The 27,408-nt window shown below is 39.7% G+C and overlaps 1 protein-coding gene across 3 annotated transcripts in view; it reads right to left on the reverse strand.

Moving 5' to 3' along the window:
- LOC106180277 (neuroligin-4, X-linked) overlaps positions 1–27,408 on the reverse strand; it is a 40,172-nt gene extending 12,764 nt beyond the window's left edge. Inside the window, exon 1 of one of the 3 annotated variants that reach the window (XM_013564235.2) lies at positions 26,067–27,372. In XM_013564235.2, coding sequence (XP_013419689.2) covers positions 26,067–26,568 — 502 coding nt within the window. In that variant the 5' untranslated portion in view covers positions 26,569–27,372. Of the gene's footprint in view, positions 1–26,066 lie in introns of all 3 variants that reach the window. The other 2 variants (XM_013564234.2, XM_086997282.1) reach the window with 2 other exon arrangements.

Consider the following 27,408-nt stretch of genomic DNA (forward strand, 5'->3'; position numbering starts at 1 on the left):
AATTTAACTAGATTCTAAGTTAATTGTGACAAAAAACATTTACTGTTGCACTGGGAGATTCACGAGTTTGCTAAGGGGACGGGTGGGGAGGCAAGCCAGTATAGAAAAGGCCTCCTTTTACTAGACGATTATGAACTAGCAGGCAAGGACAGTTTTGCTATAGTACAAATGGCACATTGGGAGGATAAATTGTTTGGTTTTTGTCTCATTTCTCCCCTTAAACCGTTTTAGGGGAAGGAGTAGAAAGTGGTAAGGGGAAGCTCAGCAGCTAAGGGAAGGTCACGTGACCATTGTGCCCGCCCATTGGAGATAAAAAACATTCGTTATTTTTAGTTTTTCAAAATTAAACACATATGTCATTGTAGGTATTTTTGAAAAATATGGTTTTATACTTCTCTGAGCACACGCACTGGTATTACAATGAAGTTGTGCAGTAGCTGTATTTTCCAAAGAGAACGGACAGTACAAAAATTATTTGGTTTTGGTTATACATGCAGACTATGAGCTTTCACTTCATATTTTCCATTCCAGGTTCATTGTAACCCATATTATGTACTACTAGATCTATAATATTTTTTTTTGAAAAACGCAGCTTTCCCATTCCCATAGACTTGAAGCACATGTTCAGTTACGAAGTGTAACAATCGATGTAGCCCCAGCGCTTATCACACCACCCTTTTTGGAACACTACCAAACACATATGTGTTTATATTCAAGCTAATGCACCGCGACAAAAAATGGGCTGGGAATTAAAAGAAAAGCAATAAGATCAACATCGGGAACACCTTTAAACCCAATGCCCCCCGGCATGATTTGTTGTTGTAGTGACGATAGTATATCCCAGTTGTATGCATGTTATGCTGCGTTGTGACAATTAAAAACCGTTCAAATCACTGGTAAAACGAAGAGGACACAATTATTGGACATTTTTGGGGGGGAAGAGCTCGATATGTTTTGATTTGAATATTTTGTTTGTTTGTTTACATACACTTTTGCCTTGTATTGTCATGAGGGTGTTTTACAGAATAAACCTAAACTATGTACGAGGTTAGTAAACATGTATGCAAAAAATATGCGAAGAGAAAAAATAGACTTAAAATGGTTCTAGTTACATGTACCGTATTTTGTGTCTTAATATATAAACAGTGAAAGATGTCTATTCGTGGACTTGAAAAACATTTTGAAGGAAAAAAATCTATAAATTATCTCTGAATATGCCTATATTGATATTGTATATATTTTGTTACTAATGTGATACTGATTTTATTTTCATGTCATCTAGTTATGACAGTAATCATTTACGTTCAAAGCTTAATATAGCATCCTTGTCGTCAGTTTATTGACATGCTGTATTATTATTATTATTTATTGCTATTATTTTTGATCTACAGCGCGAATCCTTTCAAATGGAAAAAAACAGTTACAGATTGGAAAATCGTCACAAAACAATGTGTTTGCAATAACCAAGTTTTACAACGAGCTACACGTGTTATCTGGGCACTTTCTTTAGAGAGGGGGCGTTTTCTTCTCATCTTTTGTCGTGTTGTTGATGTTTTTGACTGATGATCCGTGGTGTTTGAATAAGTCCCCCACCTGGACCGCCGGCGTACGTGCCACAGCTGCTGATGTTAAACAGAACCCGCTCTTCTCCAAATTGTACGTGCTAAAAATATGATTTTTTTTTTCTGAGCATCAAAGAACACTTTTCGTCGATATATTGTGCAGGAATGATGTCAAAATGTAGTTCGATGTGTAAAAGACAAGAGGAAGGAAGCTCTATGCTGAATATTAATGTTGACTTAAACCGTTAAAAGTGTAAATCAGTCAAGTTCACTTTGATGTTGAAAGTTCAGCTGAGTTGAATCCTGCCATGTTGAAAAGAAGCATTTACTTTGAGATTCGTTTTGTTTTGTGTTATTTTATAGTGTTACTTTATACGTTTATAGTTGTTTCTTGGGTAAACCACTAGACTATGAGAGAATTATTGCTCTCTTTCATCATTTCTTTATGTATTTTATGTGACATTACTAAAACATTTCGTATAGAATGGAATCCATCGGAAGAAGTTACTACAGGGAGACGCCGCGAATCTCGATAAATCGTACGTTTTGTGGCACTTTTCCTCCACTCTCTCTCTCTCTCTCTCTCTCTCTCATAAACAGGTACATACAATTAAGGGGACAATCGCACACAGACTTTATCCGGGCACCCTAATTTTATCATCGTAAAATTATAACGGAGTCGTGGTCGTACTAAATCAACTCCCCACGGTGGTTCAGCTTCTGTAAGAGCAAATGCCGGTCAATTAACCAATTTAATAGGCACCATTCGGAGCGAATGGGTTACAGTTTTTACATAATCATTACCTCTAAACGATATCAAGGGTTTATTTTCCATCAAAACAGTACCGAAAGTCAAGTCTAAACACTTTTCTTTTTGGCCATTGTGCGCAGCCCGGGTTGTTTTGATACTAATAGAAGCGCAGTGTATGGGGGAGGTTATATTACTGAAGGTAAACACCATATAATCATATCAACATAGCATCAAAACAAATAAAAGCATATTATATTCAATTCGTTTTCTGAACCCGCTTTGTGGTGGACTGATTCCTTTATGGTGGCTTTTCACAACGGCTTTAACCCCGCGGTGTTTTGAGATATTTTTTTAATACGTCGCAGGGTAGCAATAGGGGTTTGATTCTGAGGACGGCGGCGTTTGAAACAGACAGATAGCACGGTTGATAGAAAAACGGCAGAGTTCAACAAAATGTTCCTTTCACGCGTTTATTTTTACTTTAAAATGAGTTGAATCCGGTCGCGGGAGGTCGAATAACTTTGGTGAACTCTGTACCCATGATAGTAATAGAAATAAACATACCTGGCGTAAGTAAAAAGCTAGGGAACATGCGTATTGTTTCGTCTTGCCGTTTAGTCGCTTCGGGCCCACAGGAAATACTTACATTAAAAAGTGTCGGGCAAATAGTTTTTAGGCTTAAGTTTGACGGAAAAAAGTAATGCTAGAAGCTACCGTTGGATTTAATTAAAATATGTTATTGCTGTCCCGTTAAAGAGTTCTTGATAATCAGAAAAAAATAAGGGAGTCGATGACTACTTCAATTTAAAGACGAACCTCGAGGGGTTTTAACTAATGAACCTTTATAACAAACACACACACACACACTATTTTCTTAAAGTTGTGTAAGTTTTCCATCTGCCTGCTATTGCTACGCAGTGTTGTGGGTATTTTTCAATTACAAATTAAGCCAAATCTTCATCTCCCACCTTCTCTTCTTCTTTCTTTCGTACTTACATTTTTTCTTTCTGTTTAATTTATTAATGAAATCAGCGTTATACGTGTTCATATTTCCCAAGCCTAGAAAGTTCCACCACGAAAATTATACACCTGAGTGCGACTAAATGTGATTTTGAAATTGCATAAGGACTACTATGGGAAACGCTGGGCAGTTTAGGAAGATGAGATCACTACTCCGAGGCTTAGATAACTCCTTCGGGAGAAGGGAAAAACCACGGCGGAAAGCTGTAAGAATGAAATTATTTTCGATGAACTCTGAGCACGAAATAGTAACGAAATAGTAACTCAAGTGAAAAGTAAGCCAAGGATGGTAGTAAAACCTGTACCTTAGTTTCAAGGACATGAGAAGAATGGCATCAAATTTATAAAACAGTCGAAAGAACCTAGCTATAAAATGAACACTGTATGCCGGTAGCTAGGAGAAGCATATTTTACTATGTCATATCTAATCAGGTCTTGCCTACACTTCGTTAATTTAACACTTGGTACTTAAAGGGCCGGTCTTGCCTGCACTTCATTACTAAATCACCTCGTATTTATAGCGCCAGATTGCGTAAAATTAGCGGCCCTTCTTTAGAAACACGATGAAGTTAAAACCTATTTTGGATTGTGTTAATTTCATCAATTATTCATGTTCGTTCATGGTGAAAGCGAGCAGGTTACGCAAGAACACAAGGGGTTACGCTATCAGAGGCGCCCGAGGTGGTCGCGCGACTTCACTCTCTCACCTTTCAAGCCACAAGGTATTGATCTACTTAAGAATGTAATCAAGAACTAATGATTAATTAGAACGGGGCTTCACGCCATTGTTTAGCACGTAATGTTGTACGATCCGACGTGATTCAAAAGGATTAGTTCAAAAGTAATTGCGCACACAAACAAGTTGAGACCGAAAGTTTGGTCTAAACCTTAAGACCAAATATTTAGTCTAATTTCATCTAAGCCATATTCGTACAGGATTTGTCCGTCAAAGCAAAATAATCATTGCTTTTTAAACATCTACCATTTCGTACTAATTAGGGAACAGGAACATTATTCCACTGAAGTGGAATATTACTGATTCATCCTAGGTCTAAGCTGACTGAACAATTTGGTCTTTAAGTTAAGATCGACTTTCGATCTAAGATCTCTTTGTGAGGCCCCACGTTAAGATCACCCACAGCAATGTATATAAAAAAACTATTTAGCGTGGGTTTGATCATCCTTGGTCAACATGACTTTGCGGCCAATTTTCCGACGCCTGGAGTACATATGTAGCTACCTATGAATAACACAACACAACGAAACACGCCAAATAACAATGTACCGACCAATGCACATCGGGGTTTTCATTGTGGAATATCAATTTTTGACCGATTTCGAGATAACATCGTTAAAGATCATTAATAAAGAATCACTGCAGAGCTTTGAGTAACATGTCGCGTTTTCCTGTAAGTATGGGATCAAAGTCCTCGATTATTTTCCCCAGTTCCTGAAATCTATCTGTCTGTCTTTGTATTTATCTGGTACTTCGGTAGTATCTACTAGCATGTTTACATAACATTCTGATTTGGTTTTTACGTGCCTATTTGCTTTTCTCATTAACATGTACGTTGGCTATGTCCACATTAAAACCCTCACTCGTCTGTGCGCCGCTGTCGTGATTTAATTTAAATGCATGTATATTATAACACACACACACACACACACACACCGCACATACTATTGAAAATCAAACATAGCCTTGGACTACTTTGGGCAATAAAAAAGGTATAACAAAAGTATGTATAAAATACGGCCAGTGTATTATCGATCATGCAATCTCATTAACCTAGCACAAGAAATCCTGTGTCAATTCGTAAATCGATAGAAAAACAATCGTCTGCTGCATCACGTGGTTTCGGCCAGGGCGGAGAGGACCTCGGCTTACAGGTGATGGGTTATTAGCGTGTGGTGACCGGCGAGTGCCCCACCCGGGATTGGCCGTGGAGCCTGGGGGGTTACTGGGGTCAGACCAGGGTCCAGGTTTAGGTCAAGTTGGTCAACGGACCGCTATGTTACTGGGACATGTACGTGCTTAGCACGTGGAGGCGGGTGTTTGAAGTGCACTAGCCAACAACGGCCATCCTCCGCCTTACCTTCCTTCTCGGCCTCTCATCCAGTCCCAGGTCTACACAAGTTTACATCCGTAAATCATTTGGATTGGACAAATACCACACACACATACACACACACACACACACACACACACACACGTTCTCGCCCTACACACTCAAACACACAGGCACGCGCGCACGCTCGTGGACAAACACCAATCAAGCATACTTACGCACAGCATACGAAACAATCCCAAGCTTGGACATGCACATCTTAACATACATGGTACAGACACAGAATCAAACGCATTCACAAAACATCCTATATAACCAAAAACATCCATGATGAAGCTGCAAATCGTAAACATTTCCACATCTTCATATTTTCATTTGATAACCACTGTTACCATCCGTCAAAAGCATAACCACAATGTATATCATTATTGCTTTTTTATTTCGATTAGATCGCCTTGTTCTCCAGACTCCCAGGGGAGCGACGGATGCCTGTTCTGGTTCGGATTCCAACTGCTTTGAAGAAGCTGTTTTAGGGTTGCTACAAGATGGTGCGAGCCAGGTTTTTTTTATTATTTATTTTATGATTCGACTGCTGGAATTCGACTACATAAAGTCGACCTTCTGATGATGGTTTTAGTTATGCATGCGCAGTATTGGCTCACAGCAAAATTTAGTTGACAGACTAAAATGGTCTGTTGTCACCACTGAAATTAAAGATCGTTGTCAGTCAAGACGATCACTTTTGTCTCCAGGGCCTTAGTTAAAAGACAAAAAATAATTAGGTAAGGATAAATGATGATAAAAAATAAAGGAGGCAAGCGGCCTTGAGACTCTTTGAGATGGAACTCAGTTGGCCGAAATTCACAGAAGTCTGTGCTAAGACACATTTAAGACCCTTTTTAAAACGTCCCATAGACAATCATTTTCCCCAAATATTAAAGTCACTGGAAGCCTATCGATATTTCTTTAAATTGATGCATATTTCCGCTTATTTCTATCCAGGCATTGTGGTCATAGTAATCTAGTTTTTCTGAGGCAAACCTCACATCTTTGTGGTCTCGCGAGATCGCCCTCTCTTTAAGCCATCTCGAGACGAGCACTTCTTGCTAGTGTGCGCTCGCCATTGAATAGTCAAGCATTAATTATAGATCTATCATTGTGGCAATGCCGACCAAACGGTTTTGCCTCGCGGATTAAAGAGTCACCGACTTAAACACCAACTTTCCTCTGAATAATTACGTCCCAGGACGTCGGTACCTTTCACCATTATACACTGAGGCACTTGTCTGATTTTTTTAGGTACGATGATTAAGTCATTATCTAATAAAATAATGAAGACGCTCAGGTCTGGTCCACCTGTCGTCCCGTCACACGATAGCTTTCAACTCCCTTGACGACATGAGTAACGCTTGGGATAGTATTAGTGGTAGCTTAATTGAAAATTGTCATCGCTTTTTTTTTGTCTTGATGACAACAGATGCAACGTGTACAAATAATATGTCTGTTTCAGTAATTCAAGTCTCTGGCACATGTTACATTTACAGATTCATTCTGATATTGTTTCTGCTAGTCAGTATGTAATTTACAAACTACACACAAGATTACCATCCAACGAGAGACGGAGAGAGAAAGAGAGAGAGATTCTGAACGATTAATTTTCTTTGACACACCTGCATATAAATATGGCCTTTAAGAATTAAAACATATTTTTCCGTCTATTTTCAATTACATTTGAATGTTTTATCAATCAGATGTATATTTTTTTCAGCTTTAAAGCACTCACTCAGTTCAGTATCACTCAACTCACTAAAATCTCCGTGTTGAATTTGTTAAAGCGTGACAAAACTGTCATCCGATATCTTAACCCAACACATTGTCTGCTTGTACCTCATTGTCGGAACATTTCAGCTTGAGATGCCAAACACAGGGAAATCCAGCAAGTATTCATTACTACCGAAACATGCCATGTTCTGGCTTGTTAAATGAACCCTTTAGCTGGCTCAGTGAAACGTGACTCCTTGAAATACACTACAGGCTTTATGAAATTTCTGCGTCATTTTTTCCTGCTTGTGGTCCCAAAAAATGTTTTTGCTTTTGTCGCTTTGAGAAATGGACCTGATTTGAATATTTTACCGTCCATATGTTTGTGTTTTGTAACATGAAACCTGTTATTAATCTTTATTTTCAAAGTTAACATGGCAGTCAGTTCATTCAGAAATGCTAGAAGAGTTGGAGTGAAAAACCTGACACAGCGAATGTTTTGCGGATGCTCAACAACAGAGGCCCTAGTACATATTTTCTATCAGTTTTTCATGTTTGCTTTTGGTTCATGATCTAAATCAAGTTTTCCAACTGTTTGTATTAAACTATTTTAAGTAACAATAATGCTATTTGGGGTAAACTATCGGCATGACTGTAATGCTACTGCGTCTTCGATCACTCAAGATTATGGCATTTTAACGCGTTTCAATTTCAAGTTCACATCCTGAACAAGGTGTCATAACTAACGTTGTAATAATACTTGTAAAACCATAATCTTAACATTATGAACCTAGCGCAAAGAAGCATATTTATCTGCCAAAATATCGTATTCAAGTGAAGGGGCATTTGTCAATCCTCGATACCACCTTGTGGAACATTGGAACCCTCTTGGAAACAATGGTAAACCAGCTGTACATTTTTCTGATAGCCAAACAACGGGCGTGTCAATATTTACAGTGTGAGACCATACATCGGGGTTTGTTTGCACTTGGGTATGAGCTTTCTCGCCGAAAACGCCGCTGCAATACTGCAGGTATGTGTTACACGCGGGCCCCCCATTGTCAACGCGATTCATCGCCGCGTTCGATTTTTAATCGCAAGTTAAGCAGCTAATTCCTTTGTCACCCCGTTGTGATCGCCTACTATTTGCTAAACGACACCAAAGAGGTCGGTTACAAATAAAACACGCCTGCTCGCCTTTGCTTCAATTTTCAAACATCCAATATCTTGATTCTCAAATGACCTGCCTTCTTTCAAACTCCTGCCTAAGCTTAATTGGCTGTGCCTAATGCGACCTCCTCCTAACGAACTCAATAGAACACCTGCGTCGCGTTCCCAAATCACCGTTTTCTGACCAAGAGTTTTTTTATTTAAGCAGCTAACTCTGGGCAAATTTCCTATATAAAAACTCACGTTCACTGAGACCCCTTTGCGTCGTGTAGTATGACCCTCGGTTTGAAGTCATATACGGCTATAAAAGGGGTCAAGTTGATGGTTATTCTATGAGTTAGGGTCACGGTGTTTGTCCACAGACCGTATTGAAAATACTTCGGCGTACTCTTTCATTATTCTGTTCATCGCTTACGATTTGTAGTATGCCAGAGTTATAGAAAATGCCAGGTTAGTGAGAGATGTGGAAATTTATCAGTGGCTTCATTCTTCAGAATCCGTAATAAGCACCGACGGACGTAACACATAGTGAAATGTTAAAGAAGCTTTCACAAAATTCAGTCATAATTAAGAGTTCCAATATAATATATTCATAGTGGTACACTATATCTTTACTTTCCTCTTTTCTATCACCTTACTTTGATTTACAGCTTTAAATGTAATATTTTCTGATATAGGTTTCTAGCTGAGTTATAAACGAGCTCATTGTTTTTCCAACAATACTCCAGTACGATATTGCCTTCAGGACGGCCAAGAAAATGTCCGTCTATTATCTCGTCTATCTTCTTTTATTCAATCCCGGAAATTGGAAAATTTTATCTTGCGTCATTGTTGTATTGTTTCAAACCATTATTCCGCCGACAATCTAAGAAATCATTATTCCATATCTGGTTTGATTATTAATAGAAAAATGAAATAAAAACATATGGCACCGCATGTTATTTTGCAGCGGGAAACCGTGAACCTTTGTAAACGTGCGCAAGGCTGATAAGAAACGGTTTGAAAGTGCGTTTGTCGGGGGAGATATTATTCCAGATGAGATTTTGTCTCTCCTTCTCAGATAATGCACCATTTAAAAAGATTTCAAGCGTTAAAGCGGTGTAAATCTGAATGTTTGTCTCAGGTTCAACTGCATCTTGGAGGAATCGATCTGCGTCATTTTCACATGAGTAAAGCCGCACTAGGCGATTCCCCATTAAAGCTACGTAGAATTGCCATAGCATGAGTTTGCACTGACAGCGCACGGCTATTAAAACCGTGGTAAACGGATAATTCCGTCTAATGTAGTAAGTGAGGCGTCTCCCAGAAGGACGCTCGCGATCGTTCCCAGAAATGACCCGAGATACGCAGATTAAGTGCTCCAGGAGACGGAGCGCGGGTTTGGCTGGCTTACACGTAAACTCTCACTTTGGTAGCGTTCCAGATTATCGCTCAGATGCCATGTACACCACCAGGGGGTGTTTTTTTTCTGTAACAAAATTGTTCTTGACGGAAAAACGTCGCTTTTAACTACTTGGAAAATAGTTTGGCTGAATGCACCTTTAAATATAAACAATGTGATGTATGTAAAAAAATTCATTAATGACAACGATTTTATCATTACTTCAAATAACATCATTATTGTAACCTGAACGGTCCTTGCAAATGCGCAACTTGTAATTACCAATGGACCATCAGTGGGCTACTATAACATTGTTGTCGCCATAAATTCTCCATCACATTCAAACACGATAATCGGGTTGTAAGCGCCGTATTTCAGGCTTGATTTCAACGAGATTAAACATCCCCAGAGAAGGTGTAATCGCACGTAAACTTGGGACGTCTCAATCTAATAACTGATTTGTTACAATCTGCACGCCGTGTTTATACTTGTCGCTGATGGACCAGCCCGGTTCGGTACTAATTGACATAGAATCTGTTAATTGTAATACGGTCAAAGAAAAACATTTTCTCTGAGATTTAACTTTTAATGTTGGAAGCTTTGAGAGGCAGCGATGACAGTGTTGTAATCGGAACTTTTATGCTTAAACCTATGTAATAAGGATCATTTTCGCTTCGCTCTATTTGGCGCCAATGTGAACAAACTCTAGGGTGTTTAAATCAAACCTCAGTGATCTTTACCTATAACTGCAGTCCAGTACGATTTCTTTGATGGCGAGTTCTTGTTCAATATTGACATTTGCCGATGAAATTACCTCGTAATTGTTTCATTTGTTTCGCGATCGCTGTGTGGTGATTGTTGAACAGAGAAACAACGTGGTTGACATTCCTTCTTTTTTGTTCTTGAAAGGAAGGTGGTATTTTATCTTGAGGAGGGCACAGCAAGGCCAAATAACTTGGTCACTATTCGATTTCTGTTTAATTTTCTCATGGACGTTTATGAAATACTCGTTTGCGTCCGTTAAGAAATATTTTTACAGTGCACCCCTTGCCTAGTTTGCTCCTAATCTATGAACTTCGCTATTTTAAAATAAACCCCAGAATAAGCGTTATAAGCACGCAGACACACCATGTTCCTTTAATGTCTTCTGTTAGTAGCGGACATTCAATTTATACGAAGGTTGCTAAGTTTAACTTCGCCAAAGTACCCATTCCCTATTTTAAATCACTTAGATATTTCAGATATTTCAGACAAAAAAAAAACGCGGCATCATCCTATCATCCGGTCTATATCACAGCTAAAGGGTATTAGCTCCCAGAGCAAAGCAAAGAATACAAATAACGGCAATAAATTCACAAGTCAATCAACCATTAACTGAGTAATGGGCCTCTGCTATATTTATAAACTTCACCGTCTGCCCGTAGCCGCCAGGAGCGCCAAGCGCGCTCTGCACGTGGGAAATAACGAGAGTTCGCTTCGTACGTGCATGGTGGGCAGCAGGTGGGGATGTAACGGCTCATACATCATATTTTCCTGAACTGAATGGTTAAAGATGTAAAGATGCGCTAAGGGGTGTGAGGAAAGGCCTGTTGGTATAATCTATTTTTCACATTTTTTGTGAGTGGTTATTTGTGTTTAAATGATACCATTGCACTGTGAAGTAAAAGGTCCACATGACATAAAAAGACACGTGATATAAGAGGTCACGTGATATAGGTGACTAGTCAAAGTGTGGAGGCGATGCGATGCAGCACGGGTAGCATACTCAGTAGGCTTTAAGTGTATCAAATAAATGTTCCAATTAATACCAAACACTAGCTTTGCATCAACATTATACAGGTTACCATAATTAACGACTTGGCATGATTGTTTCTTATTTGTTTAGTCACAAAATTTCAATATACTGTTCCCATATAACAGACAAACATCACAGTTATAAGGACAAATAATTACACTACAACAGTGACTGTACTAGGACCTATGCAATGAAGTAGCTACAGCAGTGTTGAACATATTTGAATAGAATAGATACATATCACTGTGCCTTTTTGGTCAATTGAACTCTTCCCGACCGCAATTCCTTTCACTAGTTAAAGCAAGGCCTATGCTACAATGCTACGGTCTGTCTGAGGACTTGCACAATACAAGCTTTGTCACTTGACTGCAACAGCTATACATGTACTCATACGTGTGGACATGATAGAAGACAAAATTGAGCTATGGGTCGATAAAATAATTGTCAGTTAATAATGATCTACGGGAGTGTAATGCGTATAGTATAAATGGAGCTCAGATTAAAATTGTAACTATATAGTACTCAATCGCATCGGTTTTTTTATCGGGGTAGTCAAGAGACGAAATGACAGCGGTAAAGGATTTAATTGCACTGCCAGCATAAGGATAGAATTTGAAGCGCACTAGGTTTGGCCGTTACGATCTATTTACATCACGTATTTCTGTAGCTACATTGTAATCCATTTTCACACAAAAACCATCATTAAGGTTTGGCCATAAATATTTCAGTGGATGGATTACTATAGTAGGCATACGCGCAGATCGAATATTTCTAACGTTATGAAGTAAATTATTCATTCTTTAATGCTGTGTGTTATGTGTTTCTTTTTCCAGAATTTTTTCCATTCTATACATTATTTGTCTTGGGATAATGGCTCTTTCTCGCTGAGGTAACCTTGAAAGTTTGTTCAACGACAATGATTCTTGAAAGTATTGCCGATGTTGTTTGCCTGTAATTTTTTTTTTACAAAAAGACAACTAACGGTAGATGTCTAAGACAACTAGACGACTAAGACACAAAGTGAAGCTTCTGTTATTTCCTAAATATTCCACACACCCTCATAACTCAATACCTGCATGCATTTGCATCATGTTTGTGCAATTATAGTTTTAATGCGTTAAATTACAAGTAAAATAATTTGTGAAAATTCCCGTAACTGGGTTAATCTAAACATGGGTGTGTCTGTTGCTCAAGACGTCTAAACTCCAGTGCAGATGCGTACGCTTCAAAATGACTGCTTTCTTCACATTTTTGTACAATTCATCACACTTGAAAATATGACCCGCTTCTCGTAACCCGTTTCCCCCCGATAAGCATAATTTTGAATGTGATTCTTGAGTTTAAACTTTTTACAAGAATGATGCAAGGAAATTACGTAAGCGCAGAGAACAATTGACATTTGTGAGAACGGATGTCAGCTGCTCAAGTTTCTTTCTTAATGACCACCTTCCACAAAGCCCCAGACATTTTACACAAAATGGCTTCCTGCTGCCACATTCCGGTCCCGTATCATGTCAAAGTTATCAAAGTAAATGACGCACTTCCAAAAGTGAATTATTCCCCTAAGTATTGACTGGCATTGAGGTAGATCTGACTTCTCGTTGTTTGTTTTGTTGATTATTGCTTTCTTAATAAATGTTAGTTTTGAGTGTTGAACGAGTGATTGTTTGGGCGCAGTGGTAGGCAGGGTTGTGTAGTTTACAGGTATTGTTTGCTCTAGTTTTTCTCCCAAGACCCAGATTCATATCATTAATTACGTTATCTTGTAGTTCTTCATCACAAATCCACAGCGTATAATCATTTACACAGAAACCAATGGCGAACTTAGATCAAATCTTCTAGTATTAACTTAAAACCCTTTGGGAGCAAAATGATTCAACTTGGGACCCGTTTGAACGTGGACCTCGATGTTCGTCCCTTGTGATGATGCTTGCCACCTGCAAGCATTGCACTGCGCAACTTGTTTAAACAGATAAATATGCTTTCTGGATAATGGCACAAATATGACACTGGTGTGCGAAAAGCGTTTTTCAGTTTGTGTTACAGTCGCTAATATAGGTAGTCTACAAACATATCCCTTAGGTTAACTAATAAGGTACTCTAATGTGCAAGAAGCATTCATGACGGGCGTGTCACTTTTAAATTGTTAATTACTTACCAGCAAAACATTTGAAGCATGTGCTTAGAGAACCATGAAGAGTAAATATTAGGATGGATAAAGAGAGAGAGAGAGAGAGAAAGAGAAAGAGAGAGAGAGTTTGTTGTAGTAATATCGAAGCCAATTCATATAACCTGGTAGTAGAAGAATGTATTTTAGTAAGAATTTTCCAAATGTTTGATTTATAAATAAAAGCAGTACAGTATGATCAAAATATTTCAAGTTCTGATTCAATCAAAATGACTGTATTGGTGACATAAACTTCAAACATATTTCAAAATTCTGAACAAAATCCAATAAGATCTGTTATTGATTTATTAGTTCCTAACACAATTTTCTAATCAAATATCACTCAAATAGTAATTGGTATATAAGATATCTGTATAATCCATTAACTGAGATCCCACCAGCAGTGCTATAAATCCAATATAATAAATCATTAAATAGTTTTGAATCATACTTCACAAGTGTCTTTTTGAATAATTAGCTCTTTTGGAACGCTAATTGTATAATGGGCAATGTAATAAGATACAAAATCGGTAAATGTGTACTGCAATATTGATACTTAATCGACCATGAGATCATTTATGTTGTATTTTAATTTAATCCCAAGCATTAGAACGCTCAAATAGAACGCTGAAGCCTAAGGTATCCTAACCCCCGTGCCTATGACAATAAACACATTAAATTCGTCGCCCAGTCCATTGACTTACACACGTTCTCTGTGTTCATGAAACAAACAGCCAGAAACCTCAAGGCATCTTAACCTGTCCACAATAACCCCACGACTCAGCGTCGCAACAAAACTCACTCAAGTGCACTCTCTCACTTCACAGATTATAATAAACGAACGCTTGAAACCCCTTTAGGGCGCACTCAGTTGCCCTTCTAACCGGCATAATTTGGCCCAAGGTTTCAAACTTGTTTGTCAATTGTCAACGGCGTAACTGAATGTAACGTCTTTAAATGCCCGGTGTGTTTTGACAGTGAAATACTGCTCCCCCAGCAGTTTAGATAATCCCCTGGCTAATCCCCTAATCCTTTTGATCCAATCTGAGAATCACAGGTAAGCTGTTCCCCTTTGTAGCGGTATTTTGAATCCAGGGTTTAATACAAGGTTTCAGTAGCGTAAGATAAATAGGCTTGTAGTTAACTATGACTGGATTGAGTTAAATGGAATGGTTATTGCGTAAAAACCCGACAGCTAGTTTAAGCAAATATAGCCCCATAGGCACACGAGGTATTTTGGGGTTCAAATAAGAACGTTAACAGTGTAATTGTCCCCTACTTTATAAGGTGGGGTTACCCAATATGGCATTTTTGTAGTCATATATATTGTTACCTGGACAGTCCCGCCTCCCTACCTCGAAGATGAAGAACAAGATCAAAAGGAGGAATATATATATATATATATTCAATATTGCAGCTTCATATGGTGAACTATGGACACATCGACATCACTTCACATCATAAACATGTAAACATCACATCTTTGTTTTTGTGTCATTTCGTTACACACACGCGTATATCCAAAGGAGACCCCGAATAACAACTCACCTTATAACTCATATTATAGTTTACCTCAAACAAATTTAATTTTATGGAACGGATTTTTCCTCATTTCTTTTGTTAGCAATTCTATCCTATTTATTAATATTTGTATTAGTTGAAACCTGAATGAAAATTGACAGTCTCGAATCTTGAATGAATTCTATGGTTCCGAAGGGACAGAATTATACATGAAACTGGAACCCACTGGGCTTTGTATCGCTCCCTTACAAATAATAAACAAAACTACTGCGTCAAATATGATTAAAATATACTACTTTGTGTCTTATCCACTGGTCTACCGGTTAGGCTTGCTTGCCAAGTGTATTGCCATTGCCAAATCTGGTGTCAAGGTCGACTGCCCCTTTTACGTAAACTAAATACCAATAGGGTTTGATATTTCCTCCATTTAAACCACATGATATCCTATCAGAATGGTATCGGGCTCATTACCAATGAAACCATCGGTCTACCTAGATCGATCCAACTCTGCGGGCACGCTCGGTGAATGCAATCAGGTTAACTGATTAACACGGTCCCTCTTGTTTTCAACGCACTTGCGTAATCACCAGCTTCTGTGTATTCTACCCAACGCCAGGAGGTGGCATATTAATCTGCTAATCTGACTGCATTCAGCTTGAGTCCCCAAGAAAATGGAGCAATCGACGTAGAACGATAGTTTTATCAGGTATAAGCCCATGGAATAACTACGTGCGCCATGGTTTGTCCCTTTCCTTCAGCGTTATACGTTTATACAATTGTGTAAATATATGATTGTTTTATTATTCCAAGCAACAAAATCCACTTGTAAGAGACTGTTTTGAATAGCTTTTACTAATACGTCTTCACCTAGCAACTTACATGGTGAAATTGCTGCACCTGGTCAAGAGCATCTCTTTGCGAATTAAAAGTACAAGAAAAACACGTAACCGGATATTGTGCTCATCCCAAGTGAAGAAAATATCGATATTAAAAAAACTACATTTTTGAATAAGTAACTCGATAGACTGGTGTTCTGTCAGTATCAAAATAATGTCTACTGGCGCAGTAAAACTCGTTATTCGTCTATTCATAGCACTCAAATCAAATAACTGTTACCTTGAAGTTATTAGTCGGCAAATTTAGTTCTTTGCATAGAGGGTATTGGGAAACTCCTTGGTTCAATGGCCGTTAAATGAAAAACAACTATTTCTACAATATCACTGATTACCATCTACATCTCCAGTACAGAGAATAACTTGCCTATGGGATTCTGCACTCTTTGAAGGCAAGCAACGCAATTTTTTTTCTTCAAATTTTATTCCTCCTACCACTCGCGCCGTGGATTAATCCAGCAATTGGGACGAAGATTATCCCGACAATAAAAGAGAGCCCATTACCTTTATTGTTGACATTGCCTTGCTGAAACCGGCACTGCCATGTTGATAGCCCGTATTGTAAAACCGAAAACCAGTCCTAACACGACCGCTATTGTGAGGCTGATACTTTGAAACTGAGAAGAGGGGTTCTTCAACCCGATCGGACCCGGTGGGGGTTAGGACAGGGGACAATCCCACGGAACAACACCCACCACTTTTCCACCTGTCGCACATCTTTGCAGCATTTTTCAAATTCTTTCTATTCTTGTCCCCAATAATGAAGAAAAAGGCATGGGTCCAGTTCATGTGTTACCTACAATTTCGCAGGATTAAACTCTAATAATGATTGGACTTATATCGAGGACGTATTAACTTTCAAAAAATGACCTTGAGATCGGTTCGCGGTTATATTGTTCCCAACCCTTGGGAGTAAATTTGGTTCATGCCCCCCCCTACAAATGCGCCAGTATCTACAACTTTTGTTCACTTCTGTTCACTTTTTTTTTTGTTTTAAAACAATTTCTATATCTGAATATTGTAAATGGCCTAACCTTAAAAGACGGCTCCAGCCTCTTTTTTTCATGAATTAGTAATGTCATGCATTTAAGAGAAAAAGTCTACAGTCGATCAATAAGTAAGTTAATGGTATCTTATGTATTTTGTTTGTGTAATTTTCAGGACATTGGGCATTTTAACCGTTCGTAATGCGTTTCTCAACAAACCAAAGTATTTTTGTCTACTCTTTACGGCAAAGATTAAAGCATGGATAAAATACAATAGACAAATATCTTCGATTTTGATCATAGGCATTATTTGTATATGCATTCCTACACAGTCCTCTTCGGAAATAGGGCAATGAAAATATCATTTATATCCAAAACTAATTTTGCTCGGGAAATCTTTTTTCATACCCATTTCTGAATATTGATTACAACTTGGTCTACAGTACTTTTTTTTCTTTTTTTGCTGCAAATGCATACGCAGTTCTGCAACCAGCGCTTTAATTACAAGGTACAGCCATACGTGTACGAATCGCCATAAAGTTCAGCCAAAGTATTGAACAAGTATTCCCTTGTGGCCGTCTTTCGACACACAATAACCAAGACAACCCGGGCCTAATCAGGACGGTGTGCTGGTGATTATTAGCCATAATCTGCTAATCTGCTGCCGACGCCAGTTCTCAAATCTCGTCGATCACAATTTGATTGCTGCGTTTAATGAACACATTGTATGACGAAGCCGCAAAACGAATTTCGACTGATACTGTTAGTACGCGTTTCCAAACGTTGTGCAGTGTTTGAGGGTGCTTTTCGACGGTCTTTATCTCTTATTAACGTTAAATCTTCAATCAAATCCCAGGTTTAGGAGGTATTTTTCATAGATCTTCCCTTCAAGTTGTAGCATAATAGGTGCGTTTATCCAATGAGTAAACCATGTAAAAGGCTTAAACACGTACTTCAAGCATCCTCAGAAGCACTTATGCATATATATGATATATGTATTTGACCAATGTACTGCCATCTAAAGGAATTATACACAAACACTCGTAGCCTTTTTAAACATGCTTAAAAGGTCAACATAAAACATTGATTATAATGTGCCAAAGATTAAGCATCTTGGAGACATTGCAGCCCATTGTACAATATTGAAAAAAATACAAGTATGATTTGAGCATGTCACTTAGGCCCCATTCGGAACAATGGACTAACTAGTTCTAGGGTCAAATATGGCCGACCCACTTGAATACTTTCCCAGGGGGAATCTATTCGATGTCTATAACCGGATTAGACGGCAAACTTTTAAGTGGGCCGCAATATTTGACCCTCGTACTTGTTAGTCCACTGTTCTGAATGCGGCCTTAGTATCACCCTAGGTCACCTTTGGTTCCGTTATTGGTCAAGCCAATCCACCCCGTGGTTTCTTTTATCTATTTTTATAAAGTTGTGTGTTTTCGGGGGTATAGCTTACATGTTTACAACGGCCATTTGACAGTTGTCATAGCAACTGAAAGCGATACCAATCTCATGTGACCAAGGCTCTTTTCTGCATACCAATAAACGGGAGCTTAAGTGCTGTCATTAAAGAGTGACCTCTCGCATCGGGGACCATGAGAGTGACCAGGGGGTAATAAGGCATAGGATATCCATTACTAAATAAGCTTTTCTTCCCTCGAGGGGTGAAACTAAATACGAGAATATGGGGCTATTTCTTCTTTCTTCCAGATGACACCTTCTGAGCGGGACTATGGGTTGGGTAAACTGGAGTATTACGTGAATATGTTGGTGAGTCTCATTGAAAGCATTTTCAGAATGAATAAATGACATGACAAGAATACAGGGGATGGGCTTTTTGGCAGGACCCGTGCGACCTATGGGGATTTCGACAAGATCTTTACCTATAGAAAGCCTGTTTCACTATTGTGTGCTCTTCATTTCCTGCTCACACAGATTTCATTTGGCACTTTTGACTCACTTAAAAACATTGAGTTAATCCAACGTCATACTCGATAGAGAATCTATAAGCATTTACATTGCCCTTTACTGAAGAGCGCAGCGTCGTGTATGCCCTTAACTGAACATTAATACTTAATCAAGCATTAATCTTACATCTTGTACGTACGTTCGTGTTGACAGACATGCCAACTCAGAAAAGTTAATAGCTTGAACCCCACTCCAATAGACACATCGGTCTACGTAGATCGATCCAACTCTGCGGGGACTCTCGCTGAGTGCAATCAGCTTGACTGAGTGACACGCCGCCTCTTGTTTCCAACGTGCTAGTTAGTATAATAACCAGCTTTTCTGCATTCTACTTAACGACAGGAAGAGGAGTGTTAATCTGTTTGAATTAAACTGATTGCATTCAGCGAAGGTCTTACGGAGTTGGATTGATCTACGTAAAACGCCGGTGTCTATGAGAATAGGACCTTACATTAAGCTTTCCAAATGATGAGGCGGTTTATTACATTCCCCAGTGCACCTACATATCGCAGGTAAAACTTGGAGAAGGGATTAAGTCTCATCAACGGGGTAAAACTGATGCGCAACGCAGGCTTGCTAAATTCAATTTTTCCGCAAAGTAAATGTTGGAGATGGATATTCATATAACCAGTGTTTTCCAAAGCGACCACTTTCACGTGACTAATACGGCAACACCCTGCAACTATTTTGTGGCCTGCACGATCGCGGGTTAAGGATCATGTGTACCTTGCGCAGAAATCTGGGTCGTTGTCCTTGAAGGTTGGGGTATTGAATTAGGGTCGATGTAATACAATCCACTGGAAACGATCTCGTTTATTTGAGAAGTATTGAGGTTTTATCAGCGTTAAGGGCCGATGTTATTGAGAGCAGTTTTACAAAGCCGATCCAAATTACAATGAATTGTCTCGCAATTAAGTAGTAAATTTTTAAGGTTTGCATGTGAATTTAAATACTAGAATCAGAATGATTTCTCTCTTTGAAACTTCGCAACCAGAACAAGGTTGAATTTAAACCCATGTCCGATAGCCCAATTAAAATTTCGTAAGTAAACTACAATGACGTTGTACAGGCACTGCTAAGTTTGCTTAGTGCACCGACTGTTTACGGGTTATATAGGACATGTTCAGCGACAGGGAATATGCTGGTAGAGATCTATTACATTATTATACCTGTTATATGCAATGTAATATTACGGCCCCTACGTTTAATATATAGATAGCCTATTATAACGTATATATTTCATGTCACCTACAGTGGTCTGAAATTCATACATCTAGCTGCACAAATTTCAACAGTCGCTGGTGAAATACGATTACAATAAATGAGACACTTAGGTAAATGCCACTAGTTTATCAATTATGTTTCAGTACTTTTTCCTGAGAGTGCACTGATATCTTTTTAAGCGGCGTCCTTGTGATTTCTTCATTCTTTCCCCTGCTATGTATACATGTACAACTCCTATCCCCCACCCTCACCCCACCAACCTCCTAACAAGATACATCTCTTACTGTCAGAAATGCATGTGATTCTCACAGAAAGGCATGGAATAATTCAACACATGTGCATACTGACTAGAGTAGACGTAATGTTTTTTTTTTTCTTTATCGATCACATTTAAATCTTGGAGTGACACGTGAATACCCCGAGACAAATCTCCAAGTCCCCTCTCCACTTTAGCCTACCCATCTCCGGCGCCAACGTCAATATTTCATTTAGAAAAAATCTAAATCATGTGCATTAGTCTTTGGTTTATCTTTTAACAGATAAAAAAATATCATGGACGCAGTCGTTATCAAGTTAACAATAACTCTGGAGCTGTTGCTTGGTCTCCTGTGTACCTCTCATGTACATCTGAAATCTGGCAGGAACGAATGTTTTTGTGGCCTAATTGGAAAATAACTCTTAGCAAGACCAATACAGGAGAGAAAATCTATACCAGGCAATCGACCCCTTTGAATACCACAAATACATGAGCACAATGCACCCTGGGTTTATGTGTTGATTTTCAGCAAATCTCCCAACAGGAAGCACTAATTGCTTGCCTTGACACCCGTGACACTGAGGTGACTCTGGGTCTGCTCAGACAAAATGGAACGTGACACAGGTCGATCTTTTAACTCGTAAGCTAGTCATCCGGTTAATGAACTAGACCTTGGAGTATATCTGGGACTCATTTTGAACCCGCTCTCCGCAGGGAGACACCCGCATGGGACTTGCCGGTTATGAATCTCTACTTGAATAATGTTGTCGTTTGATGACGCCTTTTAGGGTGATTTTCGTTTCAACTTGGACTTTGTCTGAGGGAACCTTAAGCACACATCGTCGGGCAGATAGAGGGGCAGATGGAGTTTGGCTATTGGGGTGCATACCCTCTACATGGCGACCGATGTTGTCCCTGAATTATGTCATTGTTAAGAAAGTCGCGATTCTCGATTCTGGCTGGTCATTTTAAATCATCTTACGTGTTTTCCCTGAGTGGTTGTCAATGAATCAGCCTTGAAATTACAATGCTTATTTATATATAGTCTGGATTTTTGAGTCAGACCCTCATTTTTATCACTTCGTTTCGTTCAACTTACAGTTTCATGTTATATGCTATATTAGGATGCAGGTTAGAGTAACAGTTAAATTGTTTGCTTAATCAGTTGGTCAATATTTACACCAAGAGTCTAAGTGGCTAGAATTCAAACACGGAGCACTTGCTGAGATTTTCAACGTCAAAAATACTTGACATATGATCTAAACTTAAAATCCATTGGTTGTCTAGAAGAGGTTCATGAGTTGTTGGTTATTCGTTTATGAAGTGTTCTTTGTGAATAACAACGAAAATGATATTAATGTATATGTAAGCCCATTAGCTAATATTACAAAGGGCGTGCATTTCGCGAACCAAAGGGAATTCGGATTATTGATAAGAGGCGGTTTAATTTGTGGTAGTGCCTTTTAATTGTGGACCCCACTTCTAATAATTAGATAAAACACTCCGCTAATCAAAGAGGGGTAGCGCTTTTGGAACGTGGAGATCTGTCGTGCCCCAGTGGCACATTAAACACAGCTACTGTAGCCAACCGTGCCTCGGGTGACTCTCCCTGAACAAAAAAACAACACACTGTATTCCGTTAAACACGTTTCACCCCCCATTAACTCTGAATGGCATAACGATGCCCCTTTGCCACCGCGGAATTAACATGCACCCGTTGGTGCCAAAGCCATTAGGTATGCATGCCCATGCTAACTCATGGTAACAATAGCCGCCAATGTTCAGATTGTTTCTAGTGTTTTAAGTTATTAATTGATGACTGTGGTCTAAGATACATGTAGGGCCTCACAAGTAGACTGTCAAACCGGTAGCGGTCTTTTACTATGTTTTTATCGTTATGGTTTTATGACATCTTATTACCGAATTAGTTCAATGTTGTGTAACCACAGAGGAAGCATTTTCATGTAACAGTGTTCTCTTTGACCACAAGGCCAGTTAGTAGTCTGTTACCCAATTTTTTGCCTATACTTTAATTTTCTATACTATTTTAGAGACTTCTTATATCATAGGGTATTTTCAAGTTGGGGTAGGGGGACGGGGGGGGGAGGGGATGTGCAACGCAAATCTATAAGGTCGTTTCTTATCTGTGCAGGATTAACCACTTAGAGGGAGCGGCACACACGTTTGAGTGAAGTGTCAGGAAGCACAAAAATAAAACGGATAAATAAAAATGAAATAAAAAGAAAAGAAAAGAAAAAATCTATCTCCTGAACTGTGTAGGTGCAAAGATAAACGAAGTGATAAAAGGACGTCCCATATGGCCAATGTTCCCAGTGAACACATCTAGATATGAATTTTCCTGGAATTGACATTTACTTCTCCCTTTTTTAAACCAGGGATCCATTCGTTCAAAATGTTAAAGCTTTCTTTCATCTGGTAATTTTATTAAGGCGCTCCTGGTCTTGAGTGCAATATCCACACAGGGGTCTCGTTTTCGAATGACACAGATTTGCCAGCTGTATGAGCAGTTTTGGTAAGAACAACGAGGCTGGCGAAATACTGGGAAAAAGCTAGCTGTTTTATCCAATTAAGATAGATGTCTCAGAAAATTGGTTTAATTATGCATATGATAATCCACTAGAATCGCAGGAACTTCCTCTGATAATTGAAGTGAAATGATATCGACATTTAGAACATATTCGCATAAAAAAGGAAGTTTTCAGAATTGACTTTTGGTCTCCAGCTGGTATATGTTGGCATATACCCTGTACCGGTCTTTTTTTTAAATCTAGAATATTACCAAAGATAGATACAGAGAAGAGAGAGAGAGAGAGGGGGGGGGGGAGGGGGTAAGTTCAGTGGTTGGTGGGTAAGGACCGAGCTAAACATTACAATAACGCAGGGGTTTCCCTACCTCACAGAACCTACGTCATATAAAAATGCATAAGTCGAGATCGTTTTCAGCAAGTAGCCGGCTATCCCGTATATTTAGTCGAACAGTGGCAATTAGAAAAAAAGGCCCAATTGATGCAGTTGCCAATACCTTAGAGACTTCACTTCATCTAGCTAAGTGAGTTCTTATTCATTTCTTAGCGCCTCCAGAACACGAAGTGGTGGAATACAAATGAGACCGCGAGGACCCGCTTTCAAAACCAGTAATTGAAGAAATAACATGGCTCTGAAATACAGGGAAAGAATTGTCACTGTAAAACAGTCTTTATCAAATCTAGTGTCACTTTCTTAATTTCACAGGGGCGGGTGAGAAGATACACGGGATGGAATTGTCATAAAAAAACCTACAACTGCTGAATGTGTTCAACACAGTTTGCTGGTTCTGATACTTCTCGTTACACTACACTCAGTACACATCATTCCTAAACGTGCCAGAATAAGTATCTAAATCCCATCTCCCTACGAATAGTATGATGGGAATTATACTTCGGTTATTTAAAGAGCCGTTAGTGATCATATCTCACACAATGATAAACCTTGGAAGAAACTATCTAATGTAAAAAAAAACTGATTGTTTTCTTCCTTACTCTCTCTCTCTTTCTTTCTCTCTTACTGATCACGATCTTTGACTAAAGGAAAAGAGGAGCTTGCCTATTCTACAAATAAACTTTTATTCTAACCATATTTTTTGTATCGAATACCATAGTTTTAAGTTGTTTTTCTATTCTAAAAATCATATTAAAAACAGGTCTGCGCATTTCGAATACTGTAATTTTGGCAGCTCTGCAGAACCGTAAATGGTACTAGTACGTCAATCTCCCCGATAGACTCAGATAAGCAATATTTCGATTAAATTAGCGGTTGGCTCATCGGGCCAATTTCAATTCTAGGTAATCATTTCCGACGATCGGAGCATCCAAAACTGAAAGCCACGTCACAAGACCACGTACTAAGGGCATCTGCGCGTCAGCGTATTCATCTTTTGACAGGAATATCAGCACAGGCGCGCACACACATACGTCACGCCACGTTTATTTGTTATTGATGATGTTTTAAAGGAGGAATAATTCAGTTAATGGGGTGACAGAGTTATCACATTTACCGTATTGAGTCTCTTCCAAAGGCGGGAAACGCGAATACGAATTTATGTCACTGTCACCATTAATAAACGTTGTGTTAGCACCGATAAAGATTATTTTATACCGCGTTAACTAGTCACATAAGCGTTCCGGGGGAGGGTCATGCCGAGGTCTTTCCGAGCCTTAAAACCTGATGACCCTCCTTCGACACTATTTTTATAACGATCCTCTATCCGCGGAGGTTCTTTCTGTGTAGAACAGGCTCTGGTTGGTGACGGAGAGGCCCAAGGAAGGCTCGTGGGAGAGAGTAAGCGACATGGACCAAACTGAGTGAATCTCACGGGTCAGAAAAACGCCGCAGGCCGTGTCTGTGACTCTGCCGGGGGGTTAATGCACCCATGTACGTGATCACCCACACAGAAGGACATTTTGAGCGTAGAATGGGTGCACGCTTGGTATTTGCGCACCTGACGGGTAACAAAGTGGTTGTGTTATTAAATAAAACATGTTACGTCACTGATGTTGTTATTTGTCTCAGCCCCATGTCGGTGGCGGAGATTGTTGTTGCATGCAAATATTGTAGTTCACAGTGCAGATTTCGTGTTAACTCTTGTGGCAAACAAACAGTGACGTTGATACGGCACTTAGGTCTCGATACTGCTGGATTTGTGCGTGTGCGTGTTAAGTTGAACATTAATTTAATTGCAATTTCAACCAAGTAATTTTTTGAACAACACTAAAAAAATACTGATTCTATTTCTTTAGGCGATCACATGACATTTACGTCGACACGTGTTTCAACTACATTTAGCATATGCCGCTTTGATGTGGCATTTTTGTATGGCATTTACAGTTGCTATTTCAAGGCTTTAATGTTGGGATTTCAACGTAACAAGGCGTTTTAGGTTTAAGATGCAGTTCCAGAAACTTGACATTTGAGTTGACAGGGCATTTCGGGGTTAATTTCCCCCCGGGCCGTGTTATTATGGTGGTATTTTCATCAAATGAATTTATAAATCATTTCAGAGTTTTCATTAAACTGCATAACAAGAAATAAGTCCTTTAGAATCCTACCACGGAGAGCTTTTTCATAGCACACCGAGCTTGTCATTGTTTATACACCTTTGGCCTTTATTATAATTACAAATAAATGGCTTGTTCTGTGGAGTGTTATATGTGGGCAAATTCAGTTATTTTTCGAAATGTGACTGTCGAAGTCCTAACTCCATATATTGTATTAGTTCACGAAATGTGCCGGTTCACGACAGAAAACAAGCTGTAACAGCGCTAGGGTAATTTGAACACTGCGATATCATGTCTGCGATATTAATCACATTCTTCATGTATCTTTATCGATTTAGGTTGATATCAGGTACTTTTGCTCTGTTAGACCATAGAGCCCCCAGTGCTCATTCTGGGACGCATAGGATGCCCAGCAAGAGAAAGGGGTGGGCGAGGGTGAGTTTTTTTTTTCAGCTAAAAATAACAAAAAATCCACCTACCTCGTTGTGGCACGTAAATATTGAGATTCAGACATTCCTCAGTCTGGTCCTCCAAGAAGGGCATCAGTCTCAAGAAGTGCTGCACCCTGGCGTAGGGCATCGTCTTCCTCAACTCCGCCTCGTCTATGGCTCTCTGGGGGCACACGGCCCGCTTGCCGTACACGATCCGCGTCCCGTCCCACTTCTCCGTGGGGCTGGAACACACCATGAACCTGTGGTCCCCGCCCTGCAGGGAGGCGTACTGCAGCCCGAAATACGCCTCCACGGGCACCAGATGGGGGTTGGGAATCTCGAGGAGAAGACCTCGTAGTTTGCCGTACTGCGTAGTGACGATGCGATCGACTAGCTTCCTCTCGTAGACTTTGCCTCCGGTCAAGGGGACGAGGACCAGCACGTGGAGGAGTAGGGCGCACAGCCCCGTGAGAAAGCCTCGGGGGCGGCTGAAGCCCGCGGGGAAGGTCGTTAGAGAGGGTTGCACGAATGAATAACCGGGCCACTGCATGACTTTTAGTGGCTTTAATGAACAAATGCACCACCGGTCCTGTTATGTGCCTGTGTGTATGTGTATATATACAGGCAAGATCGCGTCTCTCTCCCTCTCTATAAGTCGACGTTTATTTTCGTGAGAGATAAAACTTTTCTCCGCTCCGTACAAAATCCTTGTCAGGCGTCGTCAATTGGCTTATCCGCCATCCAACTGAACCAACACGACTCTCGCTCTTCAACGCTACTCTTCGCCTCCTTAGTGTCTCAATTGAGTCACGCATTAAGCCTCCTAGAACCAATTATCAATAATCAAAGCGGCGGCTTCTCTCGTGAAAGTTCCTCGAGTCAACGCTATGTTTCCCGTACAGCCTCCGGCGTGGAGAATCCTTCTCGGCGGGATGTCAACCCGTGCGACGTTTTTTTTCCCACCTCTCTCCCGTTATTATCATACCACGGTAGGTGCTCTCTGTAGGTTAATGCGGGCGATGTACGACCTTTTCTCTGCTGTGTCAACCCAGTGTAGTACTAAACGCCATGAAAGACGACATATCCCACACAAAGGCTAATGCAGCCCATAAAACTGTTTATGGACGTTCGCTTTGATCCACGTGTAGTAGTGTACCTGTTACGAGACGCAGCGCCTCTCTTTCTCGCTCTCAACTCACTGTTCGCTGTGTTTATATATGAAACCGATCACAGCGGAGGGGTCCATATGCGCATGCGCCACGGGTACTTTTTCTGTTTCTTTACAAGAACTCCCGGTTTAACGCCTGCATACTTATGTTTGTTTGTTCGGCTATTGTGGCCTTTTTTCACGAGTTTGTTTTCACCGCGTTAAACCACTTAAAGAACAACA

This window comes from Lingula anatina, chromosome 10 (genome assembly GCF_051362555.1).
Source record: "Lingula anatina isolate TDL-2025a chromosome 10, LinAna3.0, whole genome shotgun sequence".
Taxonomy (NCBI): domain Eukaryota; kingdom Metazoa; phylum Brachiopoda; class Lingulata; order Lingulida; family Lingulidae; genus Lingula; species Lingula anatina.